General features: G+C 38.1%; 1 protein-coding gene across 1 annotated transcript in view; it reads left to right on the forward strand.

Moving 5' to 3' along the window:
- Positions 1-18,221, forward strand: part of CDH13 (cadherin 13) — a 1,286,821-nt gene that overhangs the window by 744,816 nt on the left and 523,784 nt on the right. The window contains exon 6 of the mRNA XM_043985257.1: positions 17,100-17,244. Within this exon, the coding sequence (XP_043841192.1) occupies positions 17,100-17,244 (145 nt within the window). The remainder of the gene's footprint in view (positions 1-17,099; positions 17,245-18,221) is intronic.

An 18,221-nucleotide genomic window follows, 5' to 3' on the forward strand; every position in this document is an offset into this window, starting at 1 on the left:
AACATATCTATGGAACAGACTTCAAGGTCCACACATGTAGGAAACATGCTTGTCTAGGGGGCATATGACAAATGGAAACTAAAACTTTTAACACTGGAGGACTATGAATGTCTTCTGGCAGTGCTATCAAGTGTCTGGTTTTAGCATTTATTCTCTCTCATAAATTTGTTGTTCTCCTTCAGTTGTTTCAGTCATGTTTAACTCTTTATAGTTCCATTTGGTTGGGGTTTTATTGGTTTTGTTTACTGGAGTGGTTTGCTATTTCCTTCTCCATCTAATTTTACAGATGAGGAAACTGTGGCAAACATAGTCAAGTGACTTGCTCAGGGTCACATAGCTAGAAAGTGTGTGAAGCCAGATTTGAACTTAGGAAGATGAGTTTACTTGACTCCAAGCATGGTAGTCTATCCACTGTGCCACTTATCTGCCCTCTCTCCTAAATAAAACCCCCTAAATCTCTCTACCTGTTTGTCTTGTTTTGTGAGGCTGCTGGAGTCTCAGTGGATAATGTGCTGGGCCTGAAGGCATGAAGGCCTGAGTTCACATCTGGCCCCAACTAATTACTAGATGTATGATTCTGAGCAAGTTGCTTTACTTCTGTTTGCCTCAGTTTCCTCATCTGTAAAATTGGGATAAAAATAGCACCTACTTTACAGGGTTGTTGTAAGGATCATATGAGATACTGAGGTGAATAGAGTACCGGCTCTGGAGTCAGGAGGACCTGAGTTCAAATCCGGTGTCAGACACTTAACACTTACTAGCTGTGTTACCCTGGGCAAGTCACTTAACCCCAATTTCCTCACCAAAAAAAAAAATGAGAGAGATATTTCAGGAAAAAAAAAACCTTAGCACAGTGACCAGCACATAGTAGGTACTATACAATTGCATATTTCCTTCCCTTGTATGGCCCATGTTGGGAGGCACTCTGGCCTCAGGCTTTTTCCATAGGCTTCTAGTTAGCTTTTTGCTACTTTTAGCTTCTGGCATTCATTTCTTCAGAACACCTGATCACAGTCACACTTTTATCTGCTATATAAGGGTACGGTGACTGGAATGTCTTTTCCTGAAAAGGGCAGACTGACAGCTCTTTTAGTCACAGTTCAACCTATGGGTACCACATCTTCCCAAAGGCCAAAAACCAGGAACACTCCCAGGCTAATGGTCTGTCCTAGCATGAGTCAGTCCTTATCCCAAGCCTTTATCTGAACACTAGTCTGAGCCAGTGTGTGTGTGTGTGTGTGTGTGTGTGTGTGTGTGTGTGCGCGCGCGCGCGCGTCTTTCTGTCCCTCTGTGTGTGTGAGCTTTCCAAGTCAATAATGTTTTATGTCTCTCCTTTCAATTGTATCTGAGCAAACATCATGCCATGGTACAGACCTGACTCAGGACATGCCCTTGGTAGTTTCTAGAATAAAACGTGATATTTATAGGTCGTTAAGCAGTTAACAACAACAGAGTGATTAGATATAGCATTAAATGGATACTTAACCAAGAACATAATACTTAGTCTGAGCTGACCTAGTCTCCATGCCTAAATGAGGCTAGTTAGTAGTGCAGGCGATGGTTACTTAGACAGTCTTGGAACATCAGCTAGGTATGAAGGACCCAGACTCCATTTGGGCAGGTCTTTTTATGACTGGTAAGCCAATTCCATATGGCTTAGGGCCACCAGAAATTTCAATAAATGGTAGTTTATCTTATGCTTTAGCCTGCTAGATGAATTGAATCTCAAAGATAGCTTCTTTACATTTTACTGCAGGCAGTGAGAAAAATCCTGGTAGATATTGATCTTTTCAGATGCCAAAAGTTAAGAGACCAAGGTCATTGCCCATTTCCTGTGCTTTCTCCTAACTTTTCTTTGTATGAATTGCTGATAAGAAGCCTTGTTGTCTTTAAGTTATCCTATATCTTGACATTGAGCGCCTTTCCTTTAATTCCTTCATCACCACTAAGATTTAGCTGGAGGGGGTCAATTCTGAAGCTGATGCTAGTGAGAAGTTATTTATATCTATAAAGTAATCAGCCCCATATGGGATGGTTTCACATTTGGGGTCTTTCTTAGGAAACTTAACATAGCTGAATTGCCTCTAGAGAAACAAGAGTTTAAGAATTGCAGTGGAGTTGGGTCTTCAGAGGTGAAAAAAATATCCCGAGGCTAATATTTAAGGTTGGATTTTAAATCTTCAGAAACTAGTGGGTATGAAAGATATGTGGGAGGGACCTCAGCTCTCCTGGTGATACCAAGGAAATGATGACCGAAAGAGAACTGAAGCTCGATGAAGCATTTCAAAGAATTTATTGACCAAGCACAAGGAATACAAATGGAAAAGGATAAAATGATGGTGCTGTTTGATGTCTGCCATCTTTGATGTCTGATGGCATCATCTCAAAACCAGGCCCTCTCTAATGAGGATGTGGGAGATCTGGGGATGTTTGGCCTAAAGAAGAGAAGAGAGTAGGGCATGTAACTGGGGGAGGGAAGAGGGGGATAGGATATCTGCCGTCAAATAGGTAAAGGATTGTCATGTGGAGTTCTTAGAACTATTCTTCTCAGCTCCAGTGGGTCATACTAAGAACTATGAGAGGAAGTACAGAGAAGGAGATTTCAAGTCCATGTTATAAGAGAATTTTCCTAACAATCAGAGCTGTCTAAAAGGGAAGGCAACAGTCTCTCTAGGATCATCTTTTCTGGTATGATTTCTGAGGGCCTTTCATTCTCTGGGGAACTGTAATTTTCTCATTCTGAGATTAAATACTATACAACATTAATTTTTTACCCCTAGAGTACCCTTATCCCCCCCAAAACACCAAACATTAAATAAAATATGATAGTCCTAAGCTTAAATAAAGGATTAAAATCAATGGAGATAGGGAGGGAGGGAGAGGGGGGGAGAGGGAGAAAGGAGAGAGGGAGGGAGGGAAGAAGGGAAGGAAGGATGGAGGAAGGAAGGAAGGAAGGAAGGAAGGAAGGAAGGAAGGAAGGAAGGAAGGAAGGAAGGAAGGAAGGAAGGAAGGAAGGAAGGAAGGAAGGAAGGAAGGAAGAAGCACATTCTCCTAACTGGCTTTTAAAAGAAGCAGAGAAACTCATCTTGAAGCAAATATGTGATGCATCTTGTGATTCAGATCCTAATATTTCTCTGCCAGAACTCTAGTTATGTCTACCCAGTATCATCAATTTAAAACTTAAAAGGAATCTTGATGCTATCTAGTTCATCTTTTGCATTTTACTAATGAGAAATTCAAGCCTAGAGAGTAAGTGACTTGTTCATGGCCAAAAAAGCTACTGAAGTGTCAGAGACAAGACTTGAACCCAAAATGTCCTGATTTCAATTCCAGTACTCTATCCCTTGTGCCATATTGCCTTTTCAATGTCCACCCTATAAAAACCCCAGCTAAATGATATTGGCATAGGAGTATATAACTTGTATCCTTGTCCAACTCTCCCCAGTCACATTATCACATTTTCTTTTCCCAAAACTCCATTATCTGAAGTCCAACCTGTGCCAGTAGCCCAACCCTAAACATACTCCATTTCCAGGGACCAGATTAGTTCTCCAGAGTATGTATGTCAAACTTGAATTTATCCTCTGTGTTGGAACAATTGCCTATTATTAGTACTCTAATTCAGACCATTTAGCTTGAGATTTTGTCAGTAACTTTATTAGTAACAAAAGTTTTGACAGAGCTGGTCAGAGGGTTGTTGGTGATGGGAAGCCTAACTGTAATGAATGCCAGTTGTATGGAAGCCTTATCATGTATAGGGGGGATGTCTACTTCAAGCATCTTCTTCCCCTCTGCCCTCCAGGGCCTAAGGAGTGTTATTTATAATGTTATTAACTGTCTCAGGAATCACAAAACCATTTTCAAAAAAAAACTGCCTTGAAATTCAAGACAGAAACTGTAATTTACATCAGAAGTCACCACTCAAAAGAAATCTCAAGTCTGCGTGTGAAAGGAAGTAGATGAGACATTTGTCTCAATGGTCAAGTAGTGATCTGCTTATAGACTCTAGCAGTGATAAGATTGGGGCATTACCAAGAAAAGGTATTCCCAAACATGCTATTGGCGAAACAAGCAGACACAAAAATAAAGTCAATATGGCCACTCCAGATGGAAAAATTTTTTAGTGCAAAATAATAGGTTGAAATAAACATGAGCAATGTTCCACCAACAACCAAACATTGTTGATAATTGAAAGAGCTCAAGAAACACCACCAGGAAGAGACTATGACCTACTTTCTATTACAGACTTTTTAACATGTATTATGTCAATAACATTTGAGTCCTTCGGATACCTTTCTGATACCTGATACAGAAAGTATTCTAAGACTTGGGAGTTATTTGAAGAAACCAGACAGGCAGGCCAAGCCAGAAGATATTCAGAAACATAACCCTAGAGCAACTGGAGATGATGAGAAAAGTATGGCAAGTTTCTAGATTTGTGGTGTAAGGCCAGATTTCAGGCCAAGGTCAGGCTCAAGTGATCATAATGCCCCTGTGTAGGATGAATAGCCATATAGAGGCAACCAGAGATCCGGAAGAGAAAAGGCATGGGCTGGCTCCAGATATATATTTCACATTGCCTTTGATTAGAGTTCCTCTAGTTCTTCTGCAGACCAAATGGAAGAATACTATTTATGGGCTTTAGTCTTTACCCTCTTTGTGTTTTTGAGTCTGTCTTCTTGGCTTTTTCCTTTTTTCTTCTTCCCTTCCCTTCCCTTCTTCTCATTTTCTATCTCCTCCTCTTTCTCTGCTCTCCCTTTATGTTCTGTCTCTCAACCCAATAGAACCTGGAAAAAGGAAAAACTCAAAATAGACCAAGGCACAGGGTGAAATGTGCTACAAACTATAGTGGATTTCTTTATTGTAAACCTCCATTTAAATTTAGGGCACTTTCTTGCATTTCTTTTCATTTGAGAGATAAAAGATAACATTTAATTGAATTTAGTACGTCTCTTATTCTCATGGTTATCTTTTATACAGACATGGTGTGCTATGCTGTTGTCTCTTTTAAGGTATGAATATAATTGGGACATGTAAACATTCCCTTGCTATGGCTACATGAAGCCCAAGGAAAAAAATATTCCTAACCCCCCACAGTCCTTATTCCTAATAACAAATGAAGACTTTGCTCCCTTGATGCTGTCATAAATTAAAAAAAAAAAACCTTATGAGTGAATGGAGGTGTTATACCAAGTTTGAAAAAGATAAAAGTTAAAACATAAGAATAATTAGTAGAACCAACAGATTCTCTCTGGAGACCAGATGTCTTGTATGCATTAGATTCAATGGCTTGTACTGATTTTCTGAAGTTGTTTCATTTAGGAACAATATGAATGCCAATCAGTTGGGGCATAAGCTAAACAAATCTTTAAATGGAAAGGAAAATAACTAAGCTATTGCTCAACAAAAATAAACAAATATAAGAAATACAGAGAAATGTAGGAATATTTCTGTGAATGGATACAAAGCAAAATAAACAGAATGAGACATCCCCTCCTTTAACCCCACTCTTTTTATGGATGAGATAACTAAGACAAAGACAGGGGAAGTGATTTACCCTTCGTTATATAGATGATAAGTGGCAAAGCTGGGATTTGAACCTGGGTACTCTGACTCCAAAACCAGTCTTCTTTCCATTCTACCCCAGTACCTTCTAAAATAAGTTTCTAGAAATTCTGACATCTGGAATAAAGAGGATTTTTTTTTCATAGTTCTGACTAAATTATCTAGGGGGAACAAACCTCTGAGGTATGGTAATAACAATAGTATTAATAACAAGTTATGCAGTGCCTTAAGGTTTGTGAAACACTCTCCTCTCCTATCCTGTCCTGTTCTGTCCCTCTCCCCTTCCCTCTATTTCTCCCTCTCCTCTCTTCTTCTGCCCTCAAGGCTTTAGTTATATTTTCTATATAGATGATTACCATTACAATACTTCCTAATTGGTCTTCCTACCTTTTCTTTCTCTACATCATTTCCTCTTCCACATAGCTGCCAATGTGATTTACCTAAAGCACAGGTCTGATTGTATCAATCCTCTAATCAATAAAAAGCTGCAGCATGCACAGTGGTCATACCCTGGCTAAACCAGGTTGAAGGTAATGAAGAGACCTCAAACTCATTGGTGAGTTGGGGGGGGGTGTCTACTTCAAGCATGTGAAGACTTGTTCCAATGAAATGAGCAGATTAGAACAATTTGTTCCAATGGACATAAAAGTAGTTGAAGTAGGTACTTAGAGCTTGGTCAGACATTAAAGATGCTGTGAAGTTGTCCACTTCATCATGGGAGATCTCTGGTCATCTTGACTACTTGTCTTGCCACTGGACTTCAATGACTCTGGAAGAGAGAATGAAACTGATGACTTTGTATAACTCTGACTCACTTAAATACAATTCACATGCAAGTCAAGATATCACCCCTTGATGTCATTGGTCCTCTTTGAAAATACAGGGCCAATGGGGCAGCTAGGTGGCACAGTGGATAGAGCACTGGCCCTGGATTTGGGAGGATCTGAGTTCAGATCTGGTCTCAGACACTTGACACTTACTGGCTGTGTGATCCTGGGCAAGTCACTTAATCCCAATTGCCTCACCAAAAAACAAACAAAAAACAAACAAACCAAAAGAAAATACAGGGCCAAAAAAACAAACAAACCAAAAAAACCCCCCAAAAAACATAAAAAGAAAGAAAATATCACCAACAACTCAGTAAACTACAGTGACATTTTCTAGGATCAAATATATACTTACTTTTGTATTTAAAGTCTTTCCTAACCTAGACTCAGTTATCCTTTCCAAATTGGTTAAAGATTTCACCCTTTACACACTCCCAAATTGGTCTCCCTATTATTTCTTAGGATTCTCAATACAGCAATGTGTCTCTTAATTCTGTGCTTTGTGCTGGTTTTCAGCCATATCTGAAAGATGGTTCCTCCTTACCTCTAACTCTTACAATCCATTTATTTTTTTCAAGAGTAAGATCATCTTAATTCTATATTGTACCTTTCTTGATTCATGAACCCATCCACATAGTTTCTAGTGTATTTTTCCTCATTACCTTATATTTGTCTTCATATATTTCTATGAACATGTAATTATACTTGATGAAGTATAAGCTACTTTAAAGTCTGAGTCTATGTCACTTTTGTCTTTGCATACTCAAAACCTAGCAAATTACCTAACTGTTTATTTATTTATTGAGGATGTCAGTCAGTCAACGAGCATTAAGTAATTATTGTGTCCTGAATACTGTGCTATGTGCTAGATATCCCTCAAAAAAAAATTGGTCCTTTTCCTTGAAGAGCTTGCATTCTAATGGGAAAGGCAGCATGTAAATCATTAATATGAACAAATGGAAGATAATTTGTGAAGGAAAGACACGAAGAGTAAGTACTTTGGTTAGACCTCCTACAAATTGATGGGACCTTCTACAGGTGAGATATGAGCTGAGTCTTAAAGAAAAGCAGGGAAAATAAGAAGCAGAGGTTAGAATCCATGGAGGGATAGCCAGTATACAAATGTGGAGGTGAGAGAAAGTGTCCGATGTGAAGAAAAGCAGGTAAAGGCCAATATACTACATCATAGAATCCATACAGGGGACCAGAGTATAAGAAGCCTGGAGAGTTAGTGATGGGCCAGGTTATAAAGACCTTTAAATGCCAAACAGAAGAATTTATATTTTATCCTAGTGGTAATAAGGAGACAACAGGAGGAAGCTGCAATGATCACACCTATACTTTTGAAAAAAAAATTATCTTGGCATCTGAGTGGCAAATGGATTGGAATAGAGAGAGATTTGAAACTTGGAGACCTGTTCGAAAATTTTATTAATAGTCTAAGTGATAGGTAATGAGGGTCTGAATTAGGCCATTGGCTGTGTGAGTCAAAAGAAGGTGATGTGTGAGAGAGATGTTTTAAAGGTAGAACTAACAAGATTTGACCATGTATTAGATGTATTGGAAAAAGTACAAGAGAAAAGCCAATGTTCACACTAAGGTTGTGGGCTGAGGTGACTAGGAACATAGTGGTATTCTCTATAACAATCAGACAGTTTGGGAGAGATGAGAGGTTTGGTGAAAAGATAATGAGAACTGTTTCTGAAATGTTGAATTTGACGTGCCTCAAGACATCCAGTTCAATATACCTTGTACGTAGTTTGTGGCGTAGGGCTGTAGCTTGATGGAAAGAATAGGGTTACACATATAGATCTGGGAGTCATCTTAGAAATGCTGATTGAATCCATGGGATTCAATTGATGAGTCTATCAAGTGAGATTACACAGAGGTAAAAGAGAAAAGTGCGAAGAATAGGATTTTACAAGACATACACAGTTAATGGTCATGACATGGATGAAGAAACAGAAAGACAGGCTGTGAGAGTATTCAGACAGCTAGGAAGAGAAACAAATTAGAGCAATGTCATAAAACTCTAAAGAGCATATAAGAGCATATAAGAGGAGATGGTGACCTGCAGGACCAATATTTGCAGAGGTAAAGGATGAAAATTAACAAAATGTAATTATATTGAGTAATTAAGAGATCATGGATAACTTTGGAAAAGGTAGTTTCAGTTGAAGAATGAAAGTGGAAGGTGTATTACAAAGTGTTTTAAAAAGAGTGCAAAAGAGGAAGTAGGGATAGGAAATAGTATCCTTGGAGAGCGACCCAGTGCCAGAAATAGTACTGGGGTAGGACTTAAAGGAAGTTAACAACCTCTGACAGCCAGGGTCTTGTTACCTTGTGTTTGGCCTGGCAGAAGAGATGGTCTTTGGTAGTAATTCTGGGAATGGTTTTTGTTCTTGATACAAGGAGGATTTTTGGTGTTCTATCAGTGTGCTTAGGAAAGACTACTATTTTTTAAATACATTAATAAATAAGTTCTGGCGCACATTTTTGTAATACCGAATCTGGTTGTTTCTGGCAAGCTTAAGAAGCACCTGCTGGTTTCATCTTCTCTCAAAGAGTTTTCTGCCCAGTAATATCTCAATTATGTCAGTTTTATAAATTGGAATGTATCAACGAGGCTACAAAGTTGAGCTTCAGAAATCAGTACATTTGCTGACTGCATCAAAGTTTCATATGAGAATAATTATGAAAGTTCCCTAAAAATGATGCATTGCTTTACAATAAATGAAAACCTGGAGATTGATCCCTTGGCTATTAATTTTCTTTCCTTACACTTAATTTTTATCACCAGTCCAAATGAAGTTTCAGAGTAATGTTCCTACGTAACGATTTTTTTCTAAACCTCCTCTTTATGTTATCCTTCACCCACACATTCTCTTGCTTAATTTTTAGAAGTATTGAATGAAGATGCTAGAGATTTTAGCTTACCTAGGGCTATGGTCATTCTTCCCTGGCAACACATCATACTATTTCTTGAAGGGGTCTCAGATACCTTTAGGATCCTGTTTGGAATACTTGCATAAATCCATTTGTCCACATTGGTTATGTTTGGTAGCATGATGGCCAAGTTTTTTTATGAATTCTTCATACTCACCATTTCTCTCAGTGCAGTGATATTCCATTGCACTCAGATTTTATGCACACACACACACACACACACACACACAAGCACAAGCACAAACACTGAATCTCTTCAGGCTACAGTTTTCTCATCCTTAAAATGAGACCATTAGTTTAGGGGGCCTCTAAGGACCCTTCTAACTAACAGGGGGTGTTTACCTCTGCCTTTGACCTCCATTTGGCCTATGCTCAGTAATGGTGATACTTTTTTCTAACTATAGTCACATCTCAGGTTGACGGGGCTAAAATATATGTTATTGTCAATCAAGATGAAATGAGATCTCACAAGACCTAATGCAAGTACCTATGGGTAATCCTACTAAATTTGAGTCCCTTTATTTGGCACTAACAGAGATATAAAGATGCATAGGGTATGATAACTATTCCCAAAGATCTTTTAATCTGGTAGGGTAACATAAGAAACATTAATAGAGAAATGTAAGAAAAATAGAATTGCCTAATAGATCAACTTCCTGACACACAGTGAGTGCCTCTTGAATTGAATTGAATTGAATTGAATTGAATTTGTTAAATACAACCAGAGAGATACAAAGCACCAGAAGAATGTAGAAGAGGCATTTGAGGGAAATGAGTAAGTTTAATTGAGGAGGTCATTTTTAAACTGAAGCTTCAATGGAAAATTTAAGAGGGGCACAGGAAACCATTTTAGGGACATGTTAGGGGCACCATGGAGAATGAGAAATGGGAAAGAGTTGAAAAACTGCTGTTATAAGTTTCAGTACTGAGAGTTCCTTTTTGAATGACTCTGATGATGAATTATTATGAAGAGATAGTGTCCTCATTCTATTTTAATGACCTCAGGCAGGGCATTAGAGCATTCTGCAATAAGAATTCAAAATACTCAGATTCCATTATTACCAACCAGGGGGCTTATCCATAAACATTTTTGAATTTCATTATCTAATCCTCAAACTTGGATTCCCCCTGCCACCCCTTTGCCACAACCCCTGAATTTTGTAAAGTAGATATATTATAAATTTTTTTTAGCTGAAAACATGTCCCTCCCTTCCCACCTCAGAGGGCCATTATAGTTACTGGGGTAATACTACACATGCAGTTTCTGAAAACCATCAGTAGAGGCATATTCAGATATAGGTCATGGTAGTCATTCTTTCATATTACAAATATTTATTGATGGTTTGTGCAAAGACTCTGTGTTAGATGTGATATGTGTACAAGGTCTGGCTATGGAGCTAGGTAAATTTCATTTCACTACCACACATATAGCCATCTGGACTCAATTTAAGCATCTTCAGGATGGGGCTAGATCAGAACTCCCCACTTAATAAGTAACTAGGTGGCACAGTGGATAGAGTACTGAACCTAGAGTCAAGAGGACCTGAGCTTATATCTGGTTTCATACACTTGATAGCTCTGTGATGGTGGGCAGATTACTTAACCTCTGTCTGTCTCAGTTTCCTGAGGAAATGAGAAAATAATAGCACCTTACCTCCCAGGGCAGGTAAGGATAAAATAAGTTAATATTTATAAAGTACTTTGCAAACCATAAACACTAGGAATGCTAGCTATTGTTATTATTGCTATTATTAGTAATATTAGTATTAGTATGTCTATTAGAAAACTTCAAATCTTCATTTGGTAAGTATCTGAAACATTGCTTCTCACTCCTCCTCACTCATGTCTACCTTGGATTTTATTCTTTATTATATATTGTCTCATTATGCTCACATTTGAGCTCACTGATCTTTGAACTATCAGATCATCTGGCCTAGAGGTCAGCAAACTGTAGTCTACAGGCCAAATCTGGCTAACCATCAGTTTTGTACAGCCCTTCATTGAAGAATGCTTTTATTCACATTTTCCAATAGAATAAAACTTTATTTATGACTATATAAAAACCATTCTTAGCTCACTGGCCATATGAAAACAATGAATAGGAGAAATTGGCCCAAGGGCTATAACCTGAATTCTAAACCAAACCTTGCATTTCACAGAAGAGGAAACTAAGGTCCAGTGAGAGGAAGTGAGTTCACCTTATACACACAGAAAATAAGGGCAGAACCAAGTTGAAAGCCCAGATCCCCTCACACTTCTTTTGATGACACCAAGTTGCTTTTCAATTTCCATACAAACTATCAGCCAAGTCAGTATTCACCTATTCTGTATTTATGTAATAGATTTTTTGGACCCTAAATGTAGGACTTTATTCTTGTTAAATTTCATCTTGTTAGCTTCATCTCTGCGTTCCAGCCTGTCAAGATTGAATTTCATTTCTCTCATCTATTATATTAGTCATCCCTTCCAGCTTTGTGTCATCTATATCTTTGATAAGCACACCTTCTACATTTTCACTCTAATTGTAGTTTATGATATTGGTCAAGCCCACTGGCGCATAATAGTTCAGACTTCAAATCTAAGGTGTTGGGTGTCATGAAATATAATTCATCTGTCGACTGAAGTCAAGTCTCAAACTGTATTTATTAAAAATCTACCAGCCACAAGGCTCTGTGTTCAGTATAGGAGATAAAGACAAAAAAATGACAATCCCTGCCCTCAAGGCAATTTGTAGAAAGGTAGAATGAGGGACATGGAAAAATATAATGTAAGGTAGGGAGTAATAGGGTAAAGGGGAGATGCAGATTTAAAAAATGAGAGAAAGAACAAATTTATCTGAGTGATAGGGGATCAGGAAAAGTTTTATGCATGAAAAAAAAAATGAGTCAGCACTGTCCAAAACTTGTACTAAAAAAGGCTCATGGAATCAGAGCTTTGGAGCCATGAGAGAACACAACAGCCATCTAGTCACCTCTCTGGGTGTAGGATCATAAATATGGAGATTGAAGAGCTCTCAGTGACCACCTAGCCCTACTTCATCATTATATGTATGAGAAAACTGATGGCCAAGGGGGTTTAATGAAATGAAATAATTGTTAGACATGGAATGTAAACCTACGATTATGTGACTCCAGTCAGTGTTCTTTTTTTCATTGTGCCCTATTGTCTCCAATATGGCTTCTGGGTGAGTATTTAACCTTGAATCTCCATACTCTACTTTCTGTATTTAGAGCACCCAAAAATTTTATAGGGGGCTATTATGCCAGAAATCCACTCTACACAAAATCACATTATGTATTCTTATTGTTATATATTAAACACCCTGAAAAAGAAGCAGGGAGACACATATATTATGATCACTAGCTTTAGATTTATTCTTTAGTATAAAAGACCTTAGCATGGTTTTTGAAGATAGGTTGTTGCTGAAGGGTAAGGCTATGTTTCTGATTTCCTCAGAGTTTGTGGCATGTTACTTGACCTCCTTGTCTCAATTTCCTCATCTGTAAAATGGAGTTAATAATAGTACCTGCTTCCCAGGGTTGTTGTGAATATGAAATGAGAAAATATTTCTAAGATGCTTCACAATCCTTAAAGCACTATATCAATACTAAGTAGGAGTATGCAATAGGGTCAACTAGATGGCACAATGTATACAGTAATAGCCTGAAGTTAGAGAGACTTATCTTCCTGAATTCAAATCTAACATCAGAAACTTCCTAGTTTTGTGACCCTGAGCAAATCACTTAACTCTGTTTGCCTCAGTTTCCCAATCTGAAATATGAACTGGAGAAAGCAATGACAAGTCACTCCAGTATCTTTGTCAAGAAAACCCCAAATGGGGTCATGAAGAGATGGATATGACTGAAAACAACTCACAACAACAAAGCACATCATAAATGAGAAGAGGGTATGTCAATGAGTTGTCTTTATGTAAAGTATGTGTTTGTTACCTATTTAGGTTCTTTGAAAGTACAATGGGTTTGTGACTCACAGGCAGGCATTAGTAGATGTATTTTTGTATTCTTAGGACCATTCTCCAAAGGAAATTTTGATTCTTCTTTGATGACAAGCAAGAGATTGAAGACATGAGACTAGCTTCTCTTCTCTTCTTGGAGAAGGGGAACCAGACTAGAATAATATCAATCTATATACCCTCCAAATATTACTAGTCTAGAAAAAATTATTTCATTGTTAGGGTCAAGTAATTTCCCTTATTTGTATCATTGAAAGGTGAAGAAATATCTTAAGCTTATATCTAGAGGCTTGACCTCTTCCTGAAAAAGATTAGTTGTGCACTAGATAATCAGAATGCATAAATAGTAAATAAAACCATCTACATAAGCAGGTGACAAACTAAAAATTAGAGAAGTTATAAAAAACATAGTGATCGAACTCTTCCACTAGAATTGAGATGAGAAAGAGAGAGGCAGAGACAGAGATAGAAAGTCAGAGATAGAGTCAAATTCAGAGTTCCTGACCTCACCTACAAGGAAATTCCCTAAGTCTATGAAGAGGCAAGCTGGAAATCAGAAACATGTCAAGGCACTGGCTCCTCCATGTATCTGTTGCTTCCTAAAGTCTTTTTTCTCTCTCCAAGCATCTCTTCCTGAAGAGAGGATGGAACCATGTGTGTCCTATTTTAGAGTTCTCCCAAGTAAACATAAACTCCTTCCTCATATAGTCATACAACGTTAAGCGATCTTCCTCTCCACCAAGAGATGACTTCTATGCAAATACATCAAGCTTGAACCCTGTGTTACAGGGTTCTAAAAACAAAACGGACATAGCATAATTAAAACTTTATCATGAATTAAGCCATCTATGTTCTGTGCCTCTTCCAATTTTCAGATATGACTGCTTAATAGAAATACCCATGAGAATGTGCATTTCCAATGCATAAACTTGACCTAGTGGTCTGGTTTGGCTAAACTGGACAAAATGAGATACCTTATCTAATAATAGGAAAACTGAGGCCAATAAAAGAAAAATGAAGTTACTTATCAACTGAGTAGAGGAAACTATGCTGGAACTCCCAGCACCAGATATGCAGCCTTCGTTCCAATCAGCAGACTGCCTATCTCTGACATCAGCTTTATAAGCAAGTTGGCTTCAAAGTGGCTTATTAGAGAGAAAATTATTCCCTCTTTTGCAACTCTTTCCATCTGAGTTCATCTGCAAGTTTGAAAGTCCAAGCAGGTGCCAGAGTCATTCCTGCAACTGGCACCAAATTGCATTGAGAAAGGACAATTAGCACTTGGTTAATGTGTCTAGGAATGGGATAATCTACACATTACAGAAAGGCAGCTCTAGGACCTACTATACTTTGCCTTAATGTGCCAGCTGACAAGATAAGCGGATGATTACACTGACAGTTCCATAGGCATATTTAGCAGTGCCAAAAAGTAGGAAAGCTGCGGGTATACATTTGATAGTGGTAAATGTAGAAACTAACCATTATCTGGTGGCATAGAGGAAATGAGTGAAGGGTGTGCCATTTGGCATGACAATATTGTGGAGTAGAATTGCAGGAAGATCAGCAGAAAATAGAAGGGACAGGGCAATACTACCTACAGGGTTTTGTTTTGAAACTCCTACCTTAATATTTTTATCATGTTGAGTGTAGTTCAGAGGTGTCTGTATTGGTTGGAATTCATTGCTTATGTATTACAGTGTCCCTATATAGTGTATACTGGTATGGATAAGCAAGCAATTATGATGCTGAGATAACATATGCATCAATGTGCTATTTATTTGAATTAGCTGAGTTCTTCCTGGCTCCTTTCCCAAGAGAAAGATCATTAGAAGACATCAAAAAACTTATATTATCAGCTATTGCTTGTCAAGTAGAAGAGAGGAGGAAAATAATACTTCTTTTTTTTCCAGAGTACTCAGGGTGGGTCGAAGGCATCTTTCTTTTAACTAAGTCTTCCCACTTAGAGCAGAAGAGCATCAATGCATAAAATCTGCAAAAAAGGTTAATGTGGCTTTGATGTCAAGCACTTCCTAACAACAGGAGTTGATCCAAAGTAGCTCTAAAGGAGGTACTTCAATAACTGCTGGTGTTTCCTTCCTTGGAGCTTTTCAGGCTAGGGTTGGGCATAGCAAAGTAGGTATACCTTTTTCTTATAGATTGGAATAGATGGTTACTAATTTCCCTTCTAACAATAAAATGATATTATTCTGTGAATCACACATGCTCTTTGTTGGAAAGGAAATCAATGATCAGCTAGTCTAACTGATAACTGAAAAAATATCCTTTCTAGGACCTTTCTGGTGAGTGATCATTTAAACCTTGTTTGCAGACTTGACTTAATGGACTTTGGCTTTGTGGAAATGGAGGTCTTCAAAGAGGAAGTGATGTGTCTAAAGTTGCAAAAGTAGTTTAGTGACCTTTGCTGTCCAGGATGAGTTATAGTTTTATTTCTCTTAACAAATACCACCAGGGGGGCAGCTAGGTGGTTCAGTGGATAAAGCACTGGCCCTGGATTCAGGAGGACCTGAGTTCAAATATGACCTCAGACACTTGACACTTACTAGCTGTGTGACCCTGGGCAAGTCACTTAACCCTCATTTCCCCACAAAAAAAAATATTAAAAAACAAAACAAAACAAACAAGAAAAACCACCTGGCAATATGGCCTCTTAAGGAGGAAGGTTGAAGGGATAGGAAGGAAGGCTTAATAGGAAGCTGAACCATTTTTCTTTGCTTCTCCCAGGACTCTCAAATGAAAAGGTCAAGATCCCATAACTCTTTCCTTTCCATTTTTATGAGTTTGGTCCTGACTCTCTTTCAGTGACTCAAAGAGAAAAAAGGAAATTATGTCTTTGCCTCTCAAATAAGGGCAGGTCTGTGATGAGCCATTCCATTGTCAATAGTTATCCCATTGAATGATCTCAAACTACATCCTTGAAGACTCACTAGTATGAGGGTAAGCTAACCTAGTGCCAAGATTAGAGGACTAGGAAGAGAACTGGGCATGACTCATGAGGGGTAGGGACTGTGGACTCTTGGGTGAGTATGTCCATGATATCCTTTCCTCTATTCCCTCTCCCTCTCCTCCTGCCTTTCCTTTCCTTTCCCTTCCCTTCCCCTCCCCTTCTCCTCCCCTTCTCCTCCACCCTCTCCTCTCCTTTCATTTCCTCTCTCTCCCCCCTCTCTTTTTCTTTCTCTTTCTCCCTTCCTCTTTCTTTCTTTCTCTTTCTCCCTCCCTCTCTCTCACCACATTAATGTTGGTGACTAGGTCGTAAATATATTTGGCTAACAGTCAACACCCTTCTGCTATAGTTTAGAAGGCTTATGGTGTCCAAAAGTGGAAGGGTACCCACACTTATTAAATCACAAATGCTTGAAGTAATGACTCAATATTCTACTATGAACTGTTTTGCCATTTCTCTTACCAGCAAAAATATTCCCTGTAAGCATAATTATGCTAGAGAAATAGAAGACATCATATCCTCAGCAGTTTTTCCCATCATTCATATCAGATTTTGTGGTTTTTATTTCTTTGGGTTCTTTTTGCAAATTCAGTGAATTAATTGCAAAGTACCCAATGGGGATCCAGCACGAATTGATTTTTCTCTTTCACTCAAATCCTTCACTTTCTAATTCAATCCTAGTGACTATCCACTGAGACCAAAGTTTGAACTTTGCCAAGGGCTAATTACAACAAAATTGCTGATGTTCCCTCTCTTTCCCAGGAGAAACATATTTCAGTTTTCACAATAAATGAATTCCTTCCCCCCAATCTCTTTTCTCAAACAGCTGTTCGTGGAGACTATTGATGTCAGCGGCAAAACTATTGAGGGACCTGTTTCTCTGGATATAATCGTGATTGATCAGAACGACAACAGGCCCATTTTTAAGGAAGGGCCATACATCGGTCACGTCATGGAAGGGTCTCCTACTGGTAGGTTTTTCTGGCTTATCTATTACAGTCATGTTAGAGGACAATAGCTTAAATGTAAAGTCTGATGACTTTTTTGTGGATTCCTGGAGAATTCTGTGTACATATGTGTATGTGCATGTGAATGTCCCTAAAGTTGTTGTTTGACATAGTATTCTTATTTTCCTACACAGCAAAGAGTAAATTAAGTAGAATGGTAGAATTGAATAGAGTTGTTACTGGGACTTCTCCCAGTTTCCTCTGAGATACTGTGAAATATAATTGCAGTATCTGGTGATAGACAAACAATAGTTAGCCAAAGAATCCAAGATCAACCTTGTTAGATTAAAGACTAACGTGTATTAATGGTCTGAGAGGGTCTTGCCCCCCTGAACAGAACATCAAGTCCACAGTACATTTCTCCAAAAGTTGTCTTAATAGGATTGCTTAGGGCTGATTATTTGTTTATTTACTTCTGTCATGTAAGTTCAGCCTGAAAATCTTTGTCATTAATCAAAGGTCCATTTAAAAAATGTGTAGAAATGCACTCCCTAGTTGTCACAGAACTTAGAAGAGCCCTTCCTCTGTGGATCATTTTCATGAAAGGAATTTAATATTGAGAGCTCAACTTCTGAATTATGTATGCAAATAATGTCATCAGCAGAAGACATAGCAGCATAATTCTGTCATTGGATGTTTGTGTTAAAAAAATTAGTGTTCATGCACATGAATCTGAACTTTGATGTTAGAATATTAAAAAGTCAAATGCATTGAAATCATACAATGTTATGGGTATCTCACATTATGTCCAAATAGACAATATGAAGAATACAAAGAAATTAATTCCAAAGAATTGCTCCATCTTTTTTTTTAAACAAATTTTGGCTAGGTGATTTGGAAGACTCTATTATTAGAATTAAGCATATGCTTCCAAATGCTTTTCATTAAAATTGTTAAACTTCCAGATGAATAACTTTAGGCTATACTGAAGAGCTCTCTTT

This window comes from Dromiciops gliroides, chromosome 2, assembly GCF_019393635.1.
Source record: "Dromiciops gliroides isolate mDroGli1 chromosome 2, mDroGli1.pri, whole genome shotgun sequence".
Taxonomy (NCBI): domain Eukaryota; kingdom Metazoa; phylum Chordata; class Mammalia; order Microbiotheria; family Microbiotheriidae; genus Dromiciops; species Dromiciops gliroides.